The sequence below is a fragment of the Myotis yumanensis genome, unplaced genomic scaffold (assembly GCF_028538775.1).
Source record: "Myotis yumanensis isolate MYYU_CA2020_CCGP unplaced genomic scaffold, mMyoYum1.0.hap1 SCAF_4, whole genome shotgun sequence".
Classification (NCBI taxonomy): domain Eukaryota; kingdom Metazoa; phylum Chordata; class Mammalia; order Chiroptera; family Vespertilionidae; genus Myotis; species Myotis yumanensis.
The window spans coordinates 33,671,092-33,696,691 of record NW_027223755.1 but is presented as its reverse complement, the minus strand read 5'-3'; the positions used below and the strand labels follow the sequence as shown (position 1 = coordinate 33,696,691).

The 25,600-nt window shown below is 35.1% G+C and overlaps 1 protein-coding gene across 1 annotated transcript in view; it reads left to right on the top strand.

Moving 5' to 3' along the window:
• Nucleotides 1–25,600, top strand: part of ADAMTS6 (ADAM metallopeptidase with thrombospondin type 1 motif 6) — a 229,076-nt gene that overhangs the window by 66,495 nt on the left and 136,981 nt on the right. The window contains exon 9 of the mRNA XM_070411450.1: nt 22,326–22,369. Within this exon, the coding sequence (XP_070267551.1) occupies nt 22,326–22,369 (44 nt within the window). The remainder of the gene's footprint in view (nt 1–22,325; nt 22,370–25,600) is intronic.

Genomic DNA, 25,600 nt, shown 5'->3' with positions numbered 1-25,600 from the left:
CCAGGTTCGATTCCGGTCAAGGGCATGTACCTTGGTTGCGAGCACATCCCCAGTGCGGGGCATGCAGGAGGCAGCTGATCGATGTTTCTCTACATCTATGTTTCTGACTCTCTATCCCTCTCCCTTCCTCTCTGTAAAAAATCAATAAAATATATTTTTTAAAATTTATTTATTTACACATAATGTACATACTGTATTTCAGCTGACAGGGAGCACTCTGGCATATTTTCTGGTGATTATCATAATTCTAAGGCATGTTTAAAAACAGTTATATTATTGTCCCTGATCTATAGATGAGTGATCTGAGGCATATAATAAATGGTCGATCTCCTGGTTCCAGTGGTCTTTTTGTCACATTGTATTATTTCCCATGGACGATCAATTATTTTGATTTTAATGGAAGTTAAGTAGAATTTCTCTGTCTCTGATTTGAGCAAGCAAAACCTCTTTTTATTTTATTTATTATTTATTTATTTTTTTAAAAAATTATTTATTGTTTAAAGTATTACATAAGTCTCCACCCCCACCCCCCCAGCACATGCCCTCACCCCTCTACTGTCTGTGTCCATTGGTTGTGCTCATATGCATGCATACAAGTCCTTTGGTTGATCTCTTACCCCCTCTCACCTCCCCCGCGCCTTTTTAAAAGACAGGAGTAGATGTTGTAGGTTAGAAGAGATGCAGAGCTTGAGCAGGCTGGCAAGAACTCCAAACTGGTAAGGTGGTCTGATCTGAGCAGCTTACCTACAGTAGGTGGACTGTATCAAAATAAGTCAGGATTCCACGTTTAGGAACTTAGCCAGGGAGCAAGAGAGCTTTAATGATGGTGCTAGCAGGCTAAATTTCCAGACTCCAGGGCACACCATTATCCTCGGAGTGTGATCCTCCGGAGTTGTGCAACGTGGCGGTACTCCGTGAGATTTTAAGGACATTAAAAGAGCGCCGTTATTCAGTGAAGAAGCTCTGAAGACTGAGGCCTTTTATTCTGGCTAACTGTGATAATCAGCAAGTCTGTTTCCCAGACAGAATCTTTTGGTCTTAGAAGGCTGAGGTCAACTCTCACAGCTGCAGTTTCTCCAGGGATAAATAGTCCTTGTACGCAGCCAAAAGCCTTTCACATCAATATTTGAAGAGAGAGAACCATATCCTGTAGTCAAATTGAGGATTATTTATGCCCCTTCCAAACACAGAGAGTTTGGTTTCTTAGATGGTGAACTGTGTTTGGCAAGGCGACAGGCATTCAGAACACCAGAGTCCTGGTCACATCTCCGTGTACTTTCTACACTTCAGCTTTGCTAAGTTCATAATTGATAGTAGAGGTAGCTCTCTGTTGGCGCTTAGAACTTTAAGTTATGGCTTAGATCAAATTGAAATATTTTGGGACGATTTTTAAATGATTCATAGATAGGTACAAGCTTTTCATGATGTTAACATTTCTATTTGACATAAAATCATTTTCTCAATAGTTGATGATTTATTTTGATTTGAAATTATAAATCCCAAAGATAATTTTCTTAATATGAACATTGTGTTGTTTGGCAGGTAGTTTTCCCTAAAGATTATTTAAAAGTCTCTTACCCTTAATTGAATATGTTACACAGCATAGAAGTCCACTAAGTAATGCTTCCAAAAACTGTTTTCATTTAGTGGATTATGTATAACCCCCTTTTAGATTTGATGAAAGGAGTCAATAATAGTAAAATAAGCTCAAATGCATTTCCAAGATGTTCAAACACTCAGTGCCAAAGAGAGGAATAAGTATTGGTCTGAAATGAATTAAAAATAATCTTGCCAGGAAATATTTTTTTGGGGAAAGATAAGGATTTTAAATACTGATGTTTAAGCTAAAAATTTTCTTTAACTTTGCTAATGCTAACTTTAAAATTTCCCAAATTTTGTTGTTTGCAGTCTAGGCCTAAGGGAAATATACATATTTTTTAGCACAAAAGTGGTTGAAGCTCTAGTTACAACCTGTTGGCCATAGATTAAGCCATCTTAGTGTTTCACCATATTGACTTAAAAGTAAGAAAATAGAAAAACCAGCATTCGAAGGAGTTTCTGTTGAAATTATATCAGTAACATACTATAGTATTCTTTCCCCCAAAAGATAGATAATTAGGTATTTTATTTACATGAGAATGAAAATATTATATCCATGTATTAGTATGTATTCACAGAACTAGAGCACAATAAATACCTAATATAAGCATTACTCTGTATATAACTTAATATATGATTAATCAGAAACCCTGACAGGCTCTTGCATTGTCTTGAATACATCTTTATAAATTTCATCTGTTATATAGTACCATGGAAAAATGCTAGTTGTTGTTTTAAGCCTCATCTGAGGATGTGTTTTACTGATTTTAAAGAGAGACAGGGAGAGAGAGAGAGAGAGAGAGAGAGATGAGAAAAGCATTGATTGGTTGCCTCCTGTATGTGCTCTCACCAGGGATAGAAAATGCAACTAGGTATGTGACCTGATTTGGAATCAAACCGGCAACATTTTGGTGCATGGGATGACACTCCAATCAACTGAGTCACACCGCCAGGGCAAATGCTAATTGTTTTAATTACCTGTTGGATTTTAGATAAGCAGGGTTTATTACATATTGCTTCTACATTCTTTGATGCCAAATATTCAGAACCAAATTGTTTTTTATTCAGTGATTTATGAGTTTCCTTTTTAAAAAAGTTCTCTACTGAAATAGGATAGCTCAATTTGGTTTTAAAAGCTTCTCTCCTGAAGTGAAAATTGTAGACTGAGTTCTATTTGTCTCTCCCTTCACTGAATGCAGAAATCTCTCCTGAAGTTAATAAAAGCTTAGCAAGAGAGAAGAAAATTATGATTGAAAGAATTGAGCTCAGTAATTCCTGTTATTATGATAACTTTCATCTGAAAGAATGAAGTACTCTCTTTAAGCTCTATTTCCCATTGTTGAATTCATATAATAAATATCTATAGAATATGATCTTGAGCAGTGTGTTTACTTTGCTAGATTTGATTTTTTTAGGAAATAGTCTCAGAAAAATATGTACTTAGTCTTAGATAATTATTTTTAGAGGACTAATAATATTTATGACAGAATTTTCTCTGGGTAAAAAAGCAAAAATGAAGTTATTTTATTAACTTTGATTGTTTATTAAGCTCATTAAATACTTTCTGTTTATGTTGCATATTTCATCTGACTTTCTTCGCAATGTTGTGAAGTTGAGGAGGCCAGTATGGGAAGATTATAGCACAGTGAGATGACATGTCAAAGGGAATGTAACTAGTTGCTAGTAGTATCAGGACTAGAACTCAGACCTCCTGACAGGCTAGTTTAGTGTTTCTTCAGTCAGCCACATCTCATTTTATAATATATTGATCATTATGCAGCCAAAGTTTTTTAAATAAAAAAAAATTGATTTGAGAAAGAGGAAGGGAGAGGGAGAGAGAGAGAAACATCAGTGATGAGAGATCATCATTGATTGGCTGCTGCCTACCCCCCCGCCCCCCCCGCCCCCACACACACACCCTCAGGAATCGAGTCCACAACTCCTGCATGTGCCCTGACCAGGAATTGAACCATAACCTCCTGGTTCATAGTTTGATGTTCAACCACTGAGCCATGCCGGCTGGGCTGCAGCCAAAGTTTTAACATGATAAAAATGAGTTCTTTCAAAAATCTACCAGAACGATTCCTTCAGGCACACTACCACTACTTCATACAGAACAGTTGTTTAGAGTGACAAATACAAAATTACCACGGTAAAAATCATTCTCACTCAAAAAGATAGAGCATGGAAGTAAGGTGATGCATTGGGTTAAGGCACCAATCTCTAGCCCAAACCGACTTAGATCTTTATCCTGGCATGATTTTGGTGGTACCTCCTAGTCCCTCATGGATTTTTTCCACATCAGACAAAACCACTGAATGGTTTTGTGCAATCTGGCAGGATTGTTAGTTGCAGTGGTGTAGAAATGGAAACAATTTGGGAGTTTGTAGGTTGAAACTGAGGTGCCTGGTTCTATGAAGTGGTATTGGTACTGAACTTTGAGTACCAAACTTATGTATATATTTAAACGGTTTTCTTTTAAGGTGGATGGTAGAGGAGGCTATTTGAGTGTCTTTGGAATACCGAGACATTCAGCATAATTGTACATCTTATAAAGAGGAATGTTGGAGCAGGATGGGTTGTAAATTCACTGCAAATTTAGAATCCAAACAAAACTCACTTCATGTTTGTATAAACTATTTTAAGCCATCTTGTTCTTACTAAATTTTTTCTCTCTAGCCTGTAGTTTTTGTTTTTAATGCCAGCTTCCACTTTTTCTTGATGAGATTCATATTTATGGCCCTCCTGAATCACTTCTAGATGGTCCTATAATAGATTGATGCCACTGTATTTGGTTAAATACATTATACTCTTTATTTGCAAATCGCTATTGAGGACCCATAGAATTAACTAAGTTCTTAGGAGAGCTTACATGGTAGAGAGATGATAAGATCAACACTTTCTAAAAGCTCAATTTAGAGAGGCATTAGACCAGCATAGTATGAGACATTAAAAATATGAGACATTTTATAAAAGAGATAAAGCATTAAGGGTATATTTTAGCAACTTCTATAAATGAAATAGATAAACTTGGAGTTGCTTCAAGAACATATTTTCTTCTCTGAACTATCACAACATTCACCATTTTTCTTAGGTCTCTGGATTAAAGGACTAGGTCATAGTGCTTTGTAATGGCAAACTCTTAATGTGTGAATGAAATAAGAACACTTTTGAATTACAAATATAATATTGCCTTAAAATTCACAATTTCATTAATTTTTTACAAATTCATATTATCTAATTGCTTCCCAAATAATTATAACACATGCAGTCATTTATACATAATTTTAAGTGCAAGACATTTTGTTAATGATGCTTTTATTATTTGTTTGACCCTCATCTTCTTCTTTACCTTCACTCCTTCACATCCCAAGGCAAACTCTTTGCCAAAACCAGTTCGCAGATGCCAGTCTGCACTAGAGGCTATTTCTTTTTTTTTTTTTTTTTTTTAAATATATTTTATTGATTTTTTACAGAGAGGAAGGGAGAGAGATAGAAAGTTAGAAACATCGATGAGAGAGAAACATCGACCAGCTGCCTCCTGCACATCTCCCACTGGGGATGTGCCTGCAACCCAGGTACATGCCCTTGATCGGAATCGAACCCGGGACCCTTCAGTCCGCAGGCCGACGCTCTATCCACTGAGCCAAACCGGTTTCGGCGAATTTCTTAAAGAATCTTATCACTCCTGAAAAATATGTGGTATCTTCATTTAAAGTAAAAACCTAAGTAAAAGTGAGTTGAGATATGGAAGGAAAGCAGAGGTAGAAAGCCGAACACCTTCAATGTTCATACTCCAAAACACACAATTTTAACATATCCTAAAACTTCAGGGAGCAGCTGCAACAATATTTAGTTGGAACTTAAAATCCCTAATAAATTCCACTTTCCCAGCAAGATAGAGTTTGAACAAAGTGATAAATGTTCCTATGGTGTCCATTGGCTTGAATTAATTTGAAGAGACATACACAGAGGGGATCCTTGGCCGCGATGAAAATGCATATAAACAAAAGATATTAAATGCTGAACAAGAAAAGGTGCAAAATATTTTCTCAAAAACAAGAACTGAAAAGCATGGCTCTTGGGGCTAGCCAGCTGCTGTCTGGACCCTGGGAGGTGGGGTCCTGTTGTTTGGCTCCTCCTTTCATATCACATGCCTTCCATTCTTATGGAATATGCTTTTGAGTTAAACAAAGGGGGAAGGAATAGTGGTTTTCATTTGATCAGATTGTAGAGTCATAAGTGTTACACCACGACCACTAAGGGGAGGCAGGCAGTTCTCCTATTTGCCGAGACCAGGGCTCCTTCTTTTGAGGACAGCTAGTTAGTAAGAGACCTACAAAAATGTTTTATTTTCAAGATAAAATATTTGTAATTGTTAATATTTTAGTGGGTTATTAGATATATCTGTGTCTTCATCTAATATTTTTGTGATTCCTTGTATTTTTCTGATTGCCAAGCTTGCAAAATAACTATATTGATGACTTGAATGCATGAAATGCATTGACAAAACCTGAAATGGTGTAAATTTTTATCATTTAAATGTAAGCTAAAAATATATCTACTAAAAGTAAGAGCTCTGGTATAAAAAAAAAATCTCCTAACATGAATGATTTCTTCGCATCAGTTTACTGTATAAATGTGTGTGTTCTTGTGTTATAGCAGGAGTGAGGAATGAACAATAAAATTAGAGGGTGGAAGGAAGCAATTTAAAAAATAAACAAGAAATATAATCCAATGTTATGACAGCAATGATGCATTCTAGACATATTTTCTGAAATAACCTCATACCTGAAGAGTTGCATTATTAATTTTACTAAACACGTTCTTAGTCCTATTATAATACTAACACAAACTCTAAAAATTTAATTAAAATGATGCTGATAATATTAATGGAATTAAAATAGAACCATGGCCAAACTTTAGAGAGGGTGTTTGATTTCTCTTGTTTACTCTTTGTTTTACCATTTCCCCTGGGTAGAGTAAAACCCAATGCTATTTATTCAAGGTGGCTTTGTGTTTTATCTGAAAGTGGTCACTATTTGTGAAACCGAAGTGGCTAAGAGCCATGACAGCTGAAGATGGATTTGGAGAAGGAATTTGATTTGAGTGAGAAAAAGACTGTCTTTACTTTGGTCAAGCTTTTTTTTTTCTTGGTTCAGTAATACCAGATGTGGGTCTCACAGTTCAATTTTCCTTTTGCCATGATGATTCTTTGGTGAGAGTACAATCATGTCTAAAAAAAAGTCCCCACCTTGGATTATTGCCTTGCCTTTGTACAGTTTTAACATATTATTGTCATCACATTTTAAAAGTATTCACACAATGATTCATTTTCACATTTTACTCATGTTGATATTCACATCAATTACGATGAGTTTGTGACAGAACATCACCACATCACATTGCTACACACCCTTGGATAGTGATGAATCCACAAGAATGGCCATTAGAATTTTTGCTTAGAAACATTTTTAGTCTTGGAAGCAATGTAAGTGGCAAGGAATGAGAGGAAAAAATTAGAAGATATACTAGATTTGGCCAACAAACAGCAAGAGCACTTTGGGGATTTCAAATTTGATTTATAACTATTCTTTTAAAAAGTTGACTACTTTTACAGTGCTCACAAGACTAAAAGAATAGTGTTTTTGGAAGAAAGGTTGGGGACTCTTTAAATTGGCAGATGGGGAAAATTTACCAGCCTAATAGGCCTTCATACTTGCCGCAAAATCTTTCCTGACACTTCATTTATCCTAACTACATTAGGCTAATAAACTTCTTAGTTAGCAGCCTCCAAGAAGAGCCTGGTTGAAGATTCTGAATAAACTGTGAGGCAGTTCCCAGCTTTCGATTAGTCGCGTTATAATACTGCAAATACCATCTTTCAGTGTCTGGTTTGTGCCTTTAATTAAGTGGGAATCTACAGAAAGTAGGATATTGTTAATTGCTTCATAATCTTTAGTAAAAGAGTTATTGTTATTGCAAAGTTGTGCAGTTTACTGATGTGCAATCTGGAATTTGTGATTAAGTTTTAATAAAGAGATGAAAGAAAAAGAAGTTGCTAGTATTATGAAACATAATTGCAAAAGACCAATTCCCATTAACTACTGGGTGGGATTAATCTACTCAGTTCACCAATATTTATTCATATTAACAAAAGCAATAATAATTAGAGCATTGATAACATTTTATTAAAAACTTATTGTGTTAATATATACAGTATATATGATGTACTCAAGTTTATCCACAATTTTAGGAGCTGTAGTTACTATTATTTCCCCCATTTTAAAGCTGAGAAAACAGGTTATACAAGTAGGTGAGGGGTGGTATGGTTCTAGAACTGGAATCAATGCTGGAACCTTGTTAAGAAGGATACAGAAGTAGTAGAAATCGTTGCCTCTGCTCTCAGTAGGCTTACAAACTAGTTGGAAAGATAAATTAAATGGAAAAAGGAACAGTGAAAAATTATAGAGTAATATGTAATTAACTGTTAGTTAAAGTGTATCTGGAGCTCAAGAGAGATCAACGGAAGAGTCAGCAGAAAATGCTTCCTGGATGAGGTGAATCTTGCTTTTGTCATATTTGTATAGAAAGATGGTAGAAGAGATAAAAGGCAAGAAAATTAGAACATGTTTGGAAGAAGTTATTAATATTGCATTTGAAACTAGTCCAAAAAGGACAGTGAGATTATATATGTATTAGTCATATGTAGCATAAAATTTCTGAATTATCTCACAGAGATAAAACATTTTTATTAAAATTTAGAATATTTTTGTATATATTTACTGGTATATTATAGGTGCTCAAAAGAATTTTGATAGAATGTCTGACATACATAATAAATAGTAAACTAGTTATAAATAAATTAGTTGAATAAAATCAAATGTTTAGTGGCTTAATATTTCCTATTAGGTTTTCCCAAAGAAGTAAATTGACATTATTTAATTACTTATTACTTTTAACATTTAATAATTGAATGAAAGAAAAGGATTAAATACTCTTCCATAGAGATTTTGAGTTATTTTGCATATATTTTTGCTCTAATATTTACAGTATTAAAATTCACATTACTCAGATCTGTCATAGGAAACTAACTCCCTTTAGAAGTAAAGAGCCAAAGATATAGAAACCTTATGTATCTTGTTCACTGCTGTATTCACCGAACCTAGAGCAGTACCCAGCACGTGGGAGGTTCTCATTAGTTATCTGCTGAATAAATGAATAAATACATACATATATGGAATTTGAGTAACATCACAGTTTTTAATCTAAGACCATTTAAGCATTTTCCAAATGTTAATTATTGGCAAATATCATAGTATTTTTTTTTTTTAATCCTCACCCAAGGATATTTTTCCATTGATTTTTAGAGAGAGTGGAAGGGAGAGGGAAAGACAGAGAGAAATATCGATGTGAGAGAAGCACATCGATTGTTTGCCCAGGACCCTTTGGTTCGCAGGCCAATGCTCTATCCACTGAGCCAAACCGGCTATGGCCATATCATAGTCATTTTATTTAACTAGTAACTAAAGAATAGTGACAATTCATGTTTACACAGTGCTCCATAGTGATTCAAAAACTGGGGACAAGAATCTTCAAATTTCCTCCCTTTCAAAAGTAAAAGTTTTCTTTTTGTTACCTTCAACAAATGATAAGGGCAATACACTATTTTTCAAAACTGGTGGATTAGAATCGCACTTACTAACCGTATGGTTTTAGGTAAGTTATTTAACTTCTGTAAATCTCAGTTTACTCAAGCATAGAATGAAAATAATACTTTTTTGATTCCTATACCATGATGGTTGTTGTGAGGTCTAAGTGGGAAAATTTCTATGGGGACTATTAACATTTTATACAAATATCATGTATTTTAAGCCAATTCTTTAATACAAGCAATGTTTTAGGCCACTACATGCATTGTAGATAACAATATAATGTTAAGCCTGTTGTTACTATGGCACTGATTATGGAATGCAGATATATACCAATAGGGTAAGTTTCAATCATTCATTTGAAGATCTAGGGAAAAATCCTCAGGTTGAAATAAGACTTGCATGTTTGGGAAAGTAGTTCATTGTGGTCAGTTCATGATGAGTGAGAAGGAACATAGTACTGAAGAGGCAGGCAAGGCCAGATCATTTAGAGTCTTTCAGGCTATGAGAAGTATTTGGATTTTCACTAAGATTATTTGAAAGACAGCATTCTTCAACTGATGATAGCAATGTTACCCTGTTTTTTAATTGGAAGTGGAATCAAGATAAGAGATGCTAAGTTTCCAGGGGGAAGTCGGGCAGGGGTGGGGGAGCTGAGAGGGTGGAGCGGGGAGAGGGGTGGTGAGAAATCAACCAACCAACTTGTATGCATGCATATAAGCATAACCCATCGACTCAGTCAGTAGGGGGAGTGAGGGCATGTGCTGGGGGTGGGGGTGGGAATGAGTGGGGAGAGGTCTATGGGAGAAAAGGGATTCATATGTAATACTTGAAACAGTAAAGAATTAAAAAAAAAAAGATGAGTCTTCTACATAAAAGGAATTGCTTCTATTTTCTCCCTGGCACTAATTTCTTTTGATCTCTTTCTTTACAGTTCATAAATGGGCCTCTGATTTAAAACTGTCTTTTTGAAGAACCATAGATATATTAGGCATACACATTTTATGTATTCAGTTCACAAATTGGCCTCTCGGTTAAAACTGACTGGTGTTTTTGAAGAACCATAAGTCTATTAAGCATACACATGTTATGTATTTCAAAAAACAATATTGCAGTGAACTTGAACTTTTAAAATTTCTCTATAAATGCTTCTCAAAGTTTGACTGCTGGACTAGCAGCCTGTGCATTAACTGGAAAGTTATTAGAAATACAAATTATTGGACCCTGCTGCAGACCTGCTGAATCAGAAGCTGTGGGGTTTGAGTTAAGCAATCCGTTTTAACAAGTCCTCTGGGTAATTCTGATGCAGGCTAAAATTGGAGAACCATTGCATTATATATATTCTGCTCCAAGTTAAGGATGTCTCGGTATAATTTCTATAGAAACATAGGTAGTTATTAAATGTATGTACTGCTTTTCCATTTCCAATGTTACTGTTATTAACATATAATGATATCCTGGTTTCCATGATGTCCCATGTAATAAAAATAATATCAACTATTAAAAAAAAGAGAGATCCTAAGTTTCATGTATACACAAATGAATTGTAAGAGAATAGCAATTATATATAGTGTACCTGGAAACTCCTGTACATTTTTAAACTAAGAAAAACCATTAATAGCTTCCTATGATTATTGAATACTCTGCCTTATATTAATATTTATTTATATTGTTGTCATCTAATCTATTCTAAATTTCTTTTGGCCATGGGTTGTGTTTTAATCAACCTTGCATAGAACAGAATTTTTTTTTTAACACCAAAATAATATATTATTAGGGTAATAAGCAACCGTCTCTTTCCCCATCCCTTCCCTGATACTATTTCTTGGCATTTATCTCTATTTCTAAATAATATGATTTTATGACAATTTTTTGATTTGTTTATTTTAGACATTCTCTTTTATTTGCTTCTTTTGTGGCTAATAATTTCACTGAATTAAACCACTGACTGTATGCCCATCTTTCTAATATGTTTAATCATTTTCAATTCCTCTTTTGGTTACCATTAAACAATAGAACTTTTGTTTCTTGTTTTCTTACTTATAAACATCTTTTGCTTCTACACTTTGTAGAGAGCGATATTAGACTTCACTAGATATTTTTAAAAGCTGGCTGGAACAGTTTTGTTCATAGGGAGCATAGAACACCTGATTACTTTTTTCTTCATGGCAGTTAAGTACTGATCCTTGTCTTCCATCTCTCAAGCGCATTTACTCTTGAAGTATGTATGATATATAATTCATGTCTGTGTGATAGCAACAGATAACTTGATGGATTTTGTATGGTTATATATACGTCCATGTTAGTAATGTTTAAACATCTAGTTCCCACACAGTGGAAACCAGGTCATTTTTAACTTTCTTGGTATTTTATCTGGCATAGCTTCACATATAATCAGGTTATTATTAAAATGCTTTTTTTTTATATTTATCAGTAAACTTACTCAAACAAATCTTATTTGGTTATTAACAGAATAGAAGAATTGGTAGAGCAAGGTAACCCAAATAGTTATAATATACTGTGATCCTACAAGCTTTCATTGTTTTCTGCAAAGAAAACTGGTCAATATATTGGAAAATTTTTAATCTAGCTCTTTGAGACTATGAAGTTTTGGAAGCATTTTGGTTATTCCTACCTTACACCCTCTAGTCCTTGAGATTGTTCATGTTGGGCTGGGACCTGAAAGTGAAGGAGCAAATTTAGCAAGGCCTCCACAATCATAATCATACCTTTTCAGAGGGTAATGAATCTGGCACTCAGTTTTTCTAGAACACTTAAACCCTTCTTATACTAGTAGACATGTAATGACTAAGTGTTCTAATATTCTTAATAAATTATTGGCAATTGGAATGGGAGAAAAATATGATAAGAGGCATCGATGCCTTATATCACATTATTATTATTAATCCTTGCCCTAGGATATGTTTATTGATTTTTTTTTTTTGCAAGAAGGATAAAGAAGAGAGAGAGAGAGAGCATTAATGTGAGAGAGGAACATCAATTGATAATCTCCTGTCACACCCTGACCAGAGATCTAATACTCAATCTAGGTTGTGCCCTGACCAGTAATCAAACCCACAATCCTTTGGTGTACAGGATAATGCCCCAACCAACTGAGCTATACCATACAGGGCTCATCTTATTATTATTATTATTTAAAAAAAATATTATTATTGATTTTAGAGAGAGAGGAAGGGAGAGGGAGAGATAGAAACATCAATGATGAGAGAGAATCATTGACCAACTGTCTCCTGCATGCCTCCTACTGGGGATCGAGCCTACAACCCAGGCATATGCCCTGACCAGGAATTGAACCGTGACCTCCTGGTTCATAGTTCAACGCTCAACCACTGAGTCACACCAGCCAGGTTCACATTATTTTTTTTTAGACTAAAATAATTTTGCAAATTGGAATATTGGGTAGAAAATAGGATAATGAAATATATATAGTCGGGGACAAATGTAATGCAGTATGGTTAGAGAGGAAAAATAGCAAAAATCCAAAAAATGAGTAACTGACTATATTTAAGTAGAGTTGGAAATCCCCTTAGCAGTAAGGGAATAATAAGATTAGTATGAGTTAACAATGTACTGTTGTGGTTAAAGCAAACACAGCACAAGGTCACACAAATAAGAATCAAGAATGTAGGAAACTTGATAATTTTCCCATTGTACTTGTCACTGGTCAGAGCCTTATGAAAGCATTGTTTTGAGTTCTGGGCTCCACCACTAAGAAGGACATGGTGAACTTGGAGAAAGTTCAGAGGAGGACCACAAAGATGATTAAAGGGTTGAAAAAGAAACCTAAATGAAAAAATGTTAAGTAGTAGAGATTATTATTATTCTAGAGAAGGGAAGAGGTATTTAATTTATGCATAAAGGATGGAGACCAGATGTTCTTAATCTTCACTGAAGGTCAAACAAAAAGTAATCAACTTAACCTGTAGCATGAAGGATTTAGATTAGATATGAGAAAATTTTACACTTAGAATGTTAGAATAAGTGACTGTGGGACATGTGAAGACTTTGGTAACACTGTAGATCCTTGTTGATAACATCAAACTACTCAAAGGGCATTTATCACTTAGTGGCTCATTAGGTACTAAAGAATTAAAAAATTCTTTTCTTTTCTGAGTGAGAAAAATTAACAGTTGATCAATAAATTCTGACTATGATCAGTCCTATGGAAATGTGTCTAATTGGAGTTATAGTCAATTCTGTTAATAAGACAGTATAGTGTGATGTTCCATTAAATCAGAGGAAGAGTCCATATGACCTCTCGCTCCACTTTCTCTTAGTTAGATCAGGCGTTAGAGGACAATTGACAGCTGTTGCTTGTTCATTGATTTGGTGGTAAATATCAATAAAAAGAAATGATTATGTTGAAGTTTAAATATATTGTTATTTTAAATTTTAGCTTTACATATATATCACAAATGATAAAGTCCTGTGGTGGTGTTTTCTCTGACTGTAGTTCCTTCGTGTGCATTTTAAAAATGCAAAAATGCAGTCAGAATTTCAAAATCAATGTTCTTAAGTAGTTTGTCTGACCATAAATAAAAATTATTCATCTTTGCAAATCAACTACCAACATACTGCCTAACAAAGCCATAGCATTGGTTGTTTGTGGCTAGGTTTAAAAGACCTATATACTAACAATAGAAAAATTCTTCTCCTTGTTGAGCAATGCCCTACATGTATATTATGCTTTTCCTTTAAATAGCTTCTTTGGTTTTGAGGTTTTTGAGCAGGAAGACAAAATAAGCTGTGTATTTTATTTGAAGGCAAAGAGCTGTTGTGGTCTGCATGTTCTGTAAAACTAAAAAGATGCTATAGTAAAAATTTAGAAACATTTTTTTAGATGTAGTAAAGTAAGTAAAGTTACTTCTATAAACTGTCCTTTTATTATAAACAATATAAAAGGACAAACAAGTTTTCACTGTTTACAAAGCATTTCCGTTACATATCTGGGGAGGAGTAAGCCGGGTTTTGAGGGGATCTTGAACTCCAGCCAAACGTGTTTAGGCTTTTGGAGACAGTTGCAATTTTGGGTGCGAGGACGGCATGAGCAGAGTTCTGATTTATAATAATAAACTCTCTCTAATACACAGTTGGTAAAGGCTATTGGCATTAAACTCAACAAGAGATACTTAAGGATATATATTAGGAAGTTATAAATAGGGTTGAAATTAAGAGGATGTGAAATATACCTACACTGAGAAAAATTATCCATTTCATGTGAAAGAACAAAGGAAAAGGAGGATACAAAAATAACTCCAAAATGACCAAAGTTCAGTCCAATTAATTGTACTCCAGTGGTGTGAAAGTGTGAACACATTTTCTCTTTTTGGTAATGCCTGATGAACCTTTACTGATCTTAGAAAAGTTTCTAAGCTTCTTTTTTTTTTTTTTTTTTTAATATATTTTATTGATTTTTTACAGAGAGGAAGGGAGAGAGATAGAGAGTTGGAAACATCGATGAGAGAGAAACATCGATCAGCTGCCTCCTGCACATCTCCTACTGGGGATGTGCCCGCAACCCAGGTACATGCCCTTGACCGGAATCGAACCTGGGACCTTTCAGTCCGCAGGCCGACGCTCTATCCACTGAGCCAAACCGGTTTCGGCAGTTTCTAAGCTTCTTAAGATGAGGGGTTATGTTAGCCTTGTTCATGTTTTTCCTTATGCCAACACATGATAAGCTTTCAGTAAATATTTGTTGAAAAAGTGGTTTAATTTTTAAATCCATGAATAAGAATGAGTCTGCTAGTATATAAATTTTGCGTGAAACCAGCATATTTCATTATCTACATACCAAGGCAATCCTATATTATAAATCTACCTTTAAATAATTTTTGCATTCCTGACAAACACACAGGAACTTCATTATCTAACTGAGTTTTGATGCTTTTAAAATAACTTTCTTACTATTGTTGACAGAAGTATTGGGAAATGGGTTTATGGAAGCATAAACGGCTAGAACATTTTTAGAGGGAATTCATTCTATAGACACTGAACACCTACTGTGCTCCAGGCATTGTACTGGGTCCTGGGATACAGGAGTGTACAAAATAGACGAGTCCCTAATGTCAAAGAATTTGCAATCTAGTGGGAAAGACACATACATGAACTTACCAGTCTGATAAGAGCTATGAAGGGAAATTTTAGGGAGCTCAACCAGTATTTGTTAGGGGACCTCATCTAGTCAGGGAAGACTTTGAGAAAGTGCATTGAGCAGTGCAAAGAGTAGTATGTAACCTAGCAAAGAGAGTGGAATCGGTAGAAAAGTGTTTCAGATGGAGGGAATAGCAAGGTCAAAGTTCATGAGATGAGAGGAAACATGGTATGTTCAGGAATCGAAAGAAGACAAATATGGCTTGAGTTTGCAGAGAGGGAACAGAGGTGGATTTAAGGCTAGAGAAGTGGGCCGGGTGAGATCCCCACAATATGAATGATAATCTTTAAATTGTTTCAGGAAGAGGCCCGTTACCAGACACCAAATCTGTCCGTGTGTTGATCTTGGACTTCCTAGCCTCCATAACTATGAGAAATAGATGTTTGTGGTTTGAGCCAACCAACCTATGGTATTTTGTTATAGAATCCCAAGCTGACTAATTCAGCAATTGGTACTAAGGAGTGGGGTACTGCTATAACAAGTACCTAAAAATGGGAATTTTTGGAACTTGATAAGGAGTAGAGGCTGGAAGAATTTCAAAATGCATGTTAGAAGAAGCCACGATTGCTATGAAGGTACTTTAAAAAAGCAATTCTGGCCTGGCTGGCATAGGTTGAGCATTGTTGACCTATGAACTAGGAGGTAACGGTTTGATTCCTGGTCAGGGCACATGCCCGGGTTGTGGGCTCCATCCCCAGTGTGGGCATGCAGGAGGCAGCTTATCAATGATTCTCTCTCATCATCGATGTTTCTATCTCTCTCCCTTTCTCTCTGAAATCAATAAAAAAAAATTTTTTTTAAAGGCAATTCTGGCCCTAACCGGTTTGGCTCAGTGGATAGAGCGTCAGCCTGTGGACTGAGAGGTCCCAGGTTCGATTCCGGTCAAGAGCATGTACCTTGGTTGCAGGCACATCCCCAGTGGGAGGAGTGCAGGAGGCAGCTGATCGATGTTTCTCTCTCATCGATGTTTCTAACTCTCTATCCCTCTCCCTTCCTCTCTGTGAAAAATCAATAAAATATATTTTTTTAAAAAAGGCAATTCTGGTGAGAGCTCAGAGAGAAAAGAGGAGTGCTGTAGAGAAAGCTTCCATCTTATAGAATACACAAGTAATCATGAACAAAATGTTGGTAGAAATATGGGTGATAAAGGTCAGGTTGGTGATGTCTCAGTTAGAAACTAGGAATATGTTTTTTGTATAATGGAGAAAAAGTGGTTCTTACTAACTGGCAAAGAACTTGGCTCAATTATGTCCACGTTCTAATGTTTTGTGGAAGGTTGAACTTGTGAGTGATGAAATTGGATATTGAGCTGAGGAGATTTCTAAGCAAAGTGTTGGTTTCTCCTGACCCCTTATAGTAAAGTGTGAAAAGAAGAAATGTATTGAAAGAGAGAATGTTGAGCAAAAAGAACTGGAACTTAAAGATTTGGAAAATCTCACCCTGTTCATATTGCAAAAAATGAGGAAGTACGTTCGGAAGAGAGCACTAAGGGTGTGGCTGGCTGACTGTATTTGATAAGGAGATCAGTGTGGGTATGAACTGTAGAAATAATCAGCCATCTGAACAGAACCTTCCATAGAGATGGAATTATACCAGGAGAAACACAGCCAACTGGGACGAGAGGAGAGAAAATAGGAGGGAATAAGGGAAGGCTATGAACATACATTATACTTTCCAAAAGAAGAAAGTAGGACCCCAAAGGCAATTCGGAGATCATCAGGGCTACTGCTCTCACCACAGGCCCAGAGTGTGTGTCCTCGGAGACAAGTCTTCCTCCACCTTGGAGAGCCCTGTGGGCAGCATGCTGCCAAGCTGAAGGAGTGGGCCACCCACAAAGTCATGTGGTGATGCTGCTACCTCAGTGGGTTCAGAGGGCAGAGCATCAGCCGAAGAGGATTATTCTAGAGTTTTAAGATCTAATGGAATTTGCTATGCTAGGTTTTAGATTTACTTGGGACCCATCACCTCTTTCTTTCTTTTGATTTCTTCTCTTTGGAATGAGAATGTCCATCCTATCCTATATTTGTCCCACCATTGCATTTTGGAAATACATAGCTTTTCTGATTTTACAGGTTCACTGATAAAAAGGAATTTTGCCTCAGAATGAACTGTACCTAGAGTCTCACCCATATCTGATTTAGATGATACTTAGAGGAGACTCTCAACTTTAGAGTTAATTCTGGAATGAGTGAAGACTTCTGTGGGTTGAGTTAAGTTTATTGGGATGAGTTAAGGTTGTTGCGATGGAATGAATGTATTTTGTATGCAAGAAGGATGTGGATTTGGGGTGAGGACAGCTAGGAAGTAGGCTCTCTTGCGTATATTGGGCTAAAATAATTTTTCCTGTACTATTATATTACAAGTGCTTTTATAAATGAAGTAAGTTTCATAATTCCGGTGCCTCAGTGAATGTAAAGAAGAAAAGCAGAAAATTGCTGTGTCACCATCACTCGGCTTTTACCACCATCTCTAAGAGTACAAATGAGACAGCACAGTACCTAGGACATTCTGTTTGGAAGTAAGTCTGTGACTCACTGTTAAACGAATGAGTCTCAAAGTTTAGATTTTGATTCATTCCGTTTTAAAACTAAATCACTGAAAGGAATGATTCTTTGTAATGACTGTTGCTCTTACATAAGAATGGAATGTAGTTTTTGGAAAAGGTTTTAAGAAACCATCCAGGTATTTCATCATTGTAAGGTAGTGCTATATTTTGCAGACCTTAAAATGGAATTTAATTACATGTTTTGGTCAGTTTCTTTTGTTAGTCATGCCTAACCAAAAATGATTAGGAAATTAGAGTTGAAAGTACAGCAGAAAAGCGTACCACTGCTATAGTAACAGATACTCAACCAGCCTCTGCGGTTTTGATCTTAGTCAGTTCTACATTATGAATTAAGGGTAAGGGAATGACAATGTGTGCAGTCATCTCATCCAAAAGCAGAACCCTGATTTCCTTTAGGTACCTATCTTTGTGTGGATTGCCTAAGATCATGTTTCTTAGTTCTTTTTTTATCTGCCCAGAGGCCTTTATTATTCTTTCATGTAGAGAAAACAAAACAAGTACCATAGTGATCAAAATTCAGAAAGCAGAGAACCTTTTTAAATTATATTTCAGCTTTTCTATCACTTCTTAGGACTCCACTGTACTTTGTAGCCTGGCCTAACTTTCAGAGCTCCTGACACATCTGGGTTGGTCAAGATTTTTTAGAGATTGATTTGCTTCAAGGGTGTGGAGAGTGGGCAGGAAAAAAAAAAGAATTCTGTTACTCTTGTATTTGTCATCTGGCACCAGGATCCTCCAAACCAATGAGTGGACACACAAGACAATCTTGGAGGCTTTACCTAAGTGTGCAGCCTACAAAGTTTGGTGGGTCCTTGTCTGATTCATGCAGAATGGGGGCAGGCCTCTGAAATCTATTGACCAGTCTGAAAACCACTAATTTCTTTCTTTAATGAAAAACACATTTTCAATATTTATTAAACATTCATTAGTCTAATTATCAATTTATTTTGTGTGTGTGTTGATTGTCAGAGTCAGGCATAGCTAAAACATGTTCTGATTAATATTGGTTACATAGAAATGTATACAGTAGAATAAAAACCATTATGTTCTCCCTACTCTCCCACCTCTTCCTTAGGTCCCCACCATAATTCTCCCAGACTTTTATCTGAATACAAACTTATGTGAACACTCATATAAATATACTTAAACCTTCCCCCCCCCCCCCCCCCCCCATTTTGCAAACTATTTTCTAAGTTTTTGCTGGTAGAAAAACACAAATCTGGTTTGGCATTCAAGGTACTTAGTCATCTGTCCCCCCAGCACCAACTCTCTCAACTCATTGTCTGATAATTGACCTGTACAGTCAATGTTTCAGCCTCTCTAGTCAATGTTTCAGCTTCTCATAGTTGCCTGCATACATTTTAACCTTCCCAGACTCTGCTACTTTGATTATTCCATTCTCTTCCTGGAATACCTTTACTTTTTATTTTATCTGTCTAAGTCTTAAAAATCTGTGTTATGTCCTAAATGAATCTGTTTCCTAGTTTGCTATTGTGTAACCACTCCTTACTCTGTATTTCCAAAGCATTTTGTATATAACTTGACTATGACAATAATCATCATTATAGAGGCTAATGAGTATTGACTCTGTTGTGTGTAAGTTTAACTTTTTAAACATTTATTTAATCATCTTTCCACAATATTTTATAACTCACCTGCTTATGTGTCTTTTCCCAAATAGAACACAACTAACTTATTTATCTATGTTTAGACTCTAGTATATGCCACTAAACCTGGGCATATGATAGGTGCTCAGCAAAACCACATATGAACAAATGAATGTAAAAATGTTGCTGTTCGGTGCTTGGTATTAAAGGTAATGCATAGAAAGCAATAATTGCTCTCTCTGAATATCGAATACAGAAGGATACAGTGTGAATTGAATTGAATACAAAAGCCAAAAAGGAATGGCATGGCTTTTCCCTATAGAATATCCTGTAGAGAATTCTGCAAGTACATCAGAGGATTGGGGAAAGCTGAGGAAAATGCAAATAGAATTACCTTAGTCTAAGATACTTTAGTCTGCATTACTTGTTGATGGCTTTAGCCTTTATGCAGGTATTTTGGGCAGTCATAATAGAATGAAATAATATTCATCAGAAGTGTAACATAAAAGGTGTAGGCAGCATGAGAGCATGAGAGGAGGTGAGAAAAGACTGCTATGAGGTGGAAATATAAGTTGTATTTGTCTGTGATCTTCAAACATTTTGCTTTATTTGACTCCTAAAATAATTTTGAAAAATGATGTACCACTTTGCACATTATAAAGTTGATATCTAAAAATACTTATTGAATCATAAGCTTACGTAGCTCAGAGACTAGTTTAAAACATACAATATGTTGTATATGCGCTTTAAATAAATGTTGTCACAACTTTGGAGTTGCCTATTTCATTGAGTCATGAAAAATGTTCACCATGTAATCTAATTGGCTAAGTCAGTCCTCATTGCCAAACTACTTAGGTAAGTCAGACCTATTGTCTGTCAATAACAAGCCTGGCTTTATTTTTTAGTTCAAATGAAAATGCTAAAACACTCCATGACAATGTCACATCTGAGTTCTAATTGCGAGAGGGATATATAGACTGGCTTATAAGCAATCAGACAGAGAGGTATAAAGAAATAGAGTCTTCCCAGGATGAAATAAGCATTACACCCTTCAATTTTCTTGCTTTGTAAGAGATTATGCCCCAGGATCCATGAATTCTTGAATTATTCCTTTGCATTATGCTTCGGAGGCTTGTACACCCAGGAGCAATATACCATAACAAGGATTGGGATGGGTGAGAAGTATGTTCCTTGTTTGTTTTTTTTTTTTTTTTTTGTAAAGTAGAAGCAGTGCAGTTGTGAAAGGCAAAGACGAAAGGTAAATTGGTGGTTTACAGGTGCATTCTCAGGCAGTTCAGTTTTAGGAAAAGGACACATGGAAGCTGAGGATTTGGAAATAGATTCTGCTTAAACATTTTTATCTGCATTACTCTTTATGAAAAGTCTTTGTTTACATTTTCTTGAACACTGCTGGTATGGGTTGTGTCTATGTAACATCATAGGCATTTATACAGTATGATTGTAAGATAAATTGATTTTGACACCCAGAATATACTTTCTGATGCTTTGGTAAATACAACAAGTGCCCGCTCTATATCTTACACTCAAGAGTGTACCAGATACTACAACCTATTGGTTTACCAGTTACAAGGGAAGAGAGAGTGTGAGTGTGTGAATGGTCAAAATAGAAAAGTTATACAAGATCAAATGTAAGGAAACATTTGTAGAGTTTGAACAAGATGAAGATGACGAGTGACTAAGGGATTAATTACTAAACTGTTCCCCCCAGTAATGTGGACTAACCATTATATACAATAAATGAGAACTTTTTACAACGTGGATTTTCCTGCAGTTTGTGAAATTTTCTTTTTTAACTAAAAAGCTTTTTACTTCTAGTCTAAAACATAGGCAAATAAAAATACTCAGTCTTTTAAAATGTAGTTTTTATACTCACTTTAGAAACATGTATTATATTTTAAAAATAAGTTTGAAAGAATATTTTTAAAATGCTTAAAAATAAACGTTTACATCAATATTGATTTAGCATTCTAAATGCAACCTATTTTAAAATATGCAACGTTACTTTATGAGCGACATCATTTATATTGCGTTATAATGCAACACTGCGTCCGAATAAGTCTGAGCAACATTAGGAAAGCTTCCTAGTGAGCTATTTATTTAGCTGTTTATAAAAATCTCTTAAAATACTTGCATTTTAGCCACGCAAAATTGCTGTTATATAACAAGGAAAACTATGCGATATCAATTTTATTTCAATTGCTTTATTGCTCTGGTTTTTATTTAATCAAATAAGAACACCTGTTCAAGTTGAATGAACACCAAATGGTGCTTGTAGCTCAGAAGTATAAACTACCGTCTGTGGCTATAATAAGAAAATATTCCAGCAGGTTCAAAAAAGATTGGGAATTAAAAAACTACCTGTTTGCTTTTTGTAGAAGCAGTAGCAATCTGCAGACAAGCTATTCTAGCTTCAAGACAGTAAGGTAGATGATTTTACGGAACTTGTAATTACAAAAACCCACTTTAACCTTTCTTTCTTGCTGGCAGGTGTCCTGCTGGCTTGTAGCCAGAGGCTGTGAGTGTAGAGCAGCCGGCAGTGTCCCCGAGTGCTGAAAATGCCAACACTCCAGCTGGCTGCTCATAATTGCACTGATTGTGGTCTGACAACCAAAGCTCCAAGAAAAAAAAGTGTGATGAATATATGAAAACATTTAAAAAATTTGATCAGATTACAAATTTCGTCTCTTTTTTTCTCTCCTCTATAGATATGATATCTGCACTTATAAAAATAAGCCCTGTGGAACACTGGGTAAGTGTTTTATAAAAGGAGGGTAGTTCAAATTGTCTCTTTGGTCCAGAGGCTTTGCTCTTTATTATTAATTTGGTCATTTTCCTTTCTGACACATCTGAAATGACTCCTATAAATTGTTAAACCTGACCTTGTTTCCTTGTCACCTACTAGGAAACAAGTAGAATGATGATTAAAAACAACTTAGAAGATGATTAAAAATCATCAAACAATAATGATAAATCAGAAGTTGCCACTCATTTTTAAATAATCCATTTCTGTAATGTATTTTCCAAAAATACCAAGGAGTTTGAGAGCAAATGAAAGCAGCCAGCATCTTTAAATTTCAGGCAAGGAAAGGAAAGGCAAAAACCATTTTGGAGATACTTAAGGAAGAAGCATTGAGAGCAGGTTTTTTTGGGGGGGTGGGGTGGGGGGAGTGGTGCAATTTGATGGAAATACTATATCCCCACAAATTATGATATTATTGGAAATTTTTAGTACCTGAACAAAAAAGAACAACTTTGTAAAATATTACAGACAGTAGTAGAGAGGATACAATTATATTTCTTGTGTGCCCCCCCAAATCATTTGTTTTTTAAAAAACAGTTTTGTAATAATCTAGAATTTAAAAAATCACATTTTGTTGCAGATCATAACTTCATACTGGTAAAAGTTAACTACATTAACTTCAAGTAAAATAAATTTTAAGCAAATAGAGTTATGTTAAGAAATGGGGACTTTTTTAATGATAATTTTTTAGTGTCAAGAGACTTTTAAAAGACTCAGAAGTTAAGCAACTGAAGGTGAATTCTCTAGTTTCTCCATGACAAATCTCAATCTTTTTACCTGTCAAGGAATAATTTTAAAATCTACTCCTATGCGCCTCATAAGAATGTTTTAAGATCAAATTAAAATAGGAGTGGGGGAAAAAAAGTATTACCCAACTTCCTGGGGTGTTCAGTGAATCATCTCTTCGGAGATTAAAATTTCTCTTGATGATTTTACCTGCCTTTCAGTCTTCTCCTACCTCATTTCCCTCAGGATTTATGGTTAAAGAAGAAATCTCAATTAGCGAAGGATGAGTATTACAGTGGAGAAGTTTGCTAGTTAAAAAGCATAATGCAGAAAGAGCTCTCATCAAAAAGATTTTATTTGTAGTATTTTAGGTTAACAAGACCAATGTAATCCAATGGAAGGGATCCTGAATCCTACATGAACGCCTGGTTTTGACAGTTTCAGTGCATTGCCTCTCATAGTTTATTTAGCTCTTGTCCCTCAATTTCTTTATCTATGAAATAGAAGTAGGATCTGTCCTTCTGCTACAGGGACGTTGTTAAAGTAAGTAAGAAAATATAAAGGTGTGTAGTAAAGAAGTAGTATAAAAATGAACAGCTGTTATTATTTAATGTGAAGATTATACTAACTTACCTTTTCTATTATTGTTCAAATTCTGTAAGCATTTACCAAGTGCTTAATCAACTTTAAGTACAGTAGACAGTAAGCCTCAAAGAAGGTACAAGCTAGAATGTATGTATGTATATGTATACATATCCTGTTCTGCTTTTTGAAGATAGATTATTTACATTGAGATATGTTCTTCATTGGGACATTGAAGAACACTCTCCCAGTAATAACACTGCTTAGAACTTTTATTGTCATTTTTATTAAAGTAGATTTGAGGTGTTTTCCTACCCCCCTCTCCTTTCACATTTTTCAAAATAATGTGTTCAAATTTTTATAGTTTACTAATTTCTAGAATCAATACACGCCAATGCATTTTCAAGCTCAACGTAAAATTTTCAAAATTTAAATCATTCTAAATTATTTTTATACTGTCTCATAGTGAAAACTGAATAAACTATATATATATATATATAGTGTGTGTGTGTGTATATATATATATGTATATATACAGGGACGTTGTTAAAGTAAGTAAGAAAATATAAAGGTGTGTAGTAAAGAAGTAGTATAAAAATGAACAGCTGTTATTATTATACATATATATATATACACACACACACACACACACACACACACACACACGTTGACCTTATGTGGAAAATATATTATCAGTACATAAGTGATCAGTTTTTTCTTTTTGAATGGCCATGCTAGTGACTTTCATGTTGGTTTTGTGCTGATACTTGTATATTCTCTTGCTTACTTAGTACTTCTGACAACCAATTTTAACCTAGCTAAGTAGATTTAAGGGTGCAAACTGTGGCCATCAAACTGAGGAAATCTAAATGACCCAAATAGTAATCAAACCCCTATTAACACAATCACACATAAGAACTTTGACAGCTTCGATTTTATAGGAATACAGAAAATAGTGGGGGGTTGTGAAAATACAGTAGCATTTAAATTATTCTTTCATTTTAGTTAAGATTTACCTTTATATTTTCAACAAGTAGTAGTTATTTCCAAAATATGTTCTTTCTTAAGTTGTCCTTTTAGTAGAGTTAACAATTTTATATCAGATGCAGAGGTAAAACAGTGCTTACAAATATACCTTGGGGAGTCATTGAAAATTCTCAGTGAAAAATACAGCACATGGCACATCCCAAACAACAAACAAAAAGCTAGCCATAGAATAATGTATTTTGGGAAATGTAAGAAATGTTAATTTAACAATAATTATTCTTATTAATATATATATTTTAAAACCAAATTTTATAAAGCTTGAAACAGAAAGGGTTTTGGGTGGCATTTTCGTCCCATGTCATGGAACTTGCTGAACCCAATAGCTTGAAGCCATTTAATATACTGCAAACTTTTTGTTTGTTTGTTTGTTTTCTTTCTCTCTCTGTCTTTCTTTCTTTCAGTGGAGTTTGACTAGTCTCTTTTCACATCCTCTTCTTCAGGTTCTAAGACTTTTAAGTGAATGGAAGGGCAGGACAAGGGTAACACTAGTGTTTATAACTCTGTGAAACAGAAATTAACCCCTTCCCAAACTGCTGCCTTTTCCACAAAAAGTAGGAAAAGTAAACCGTCTATTAGCAAATCCAGCACTAACCTCATCTCTGTTCCAATGTGGTTATTATGTGGATATTTCATATTAGAAGATCCAGAGAAACAATCTCTAGAGCAGTGATGGCGAACCTTTTGAGCTCGGCATGTCAGCATTTTGAAAAACCCTAACTTAACTCTGGTGCCATGTCACATATAGAAATTTTTTGATATTTGCAACCATAGTAAAACAAAGACTTATATTTTTGATATTTATTTTATATATTTAAATGCCATTTA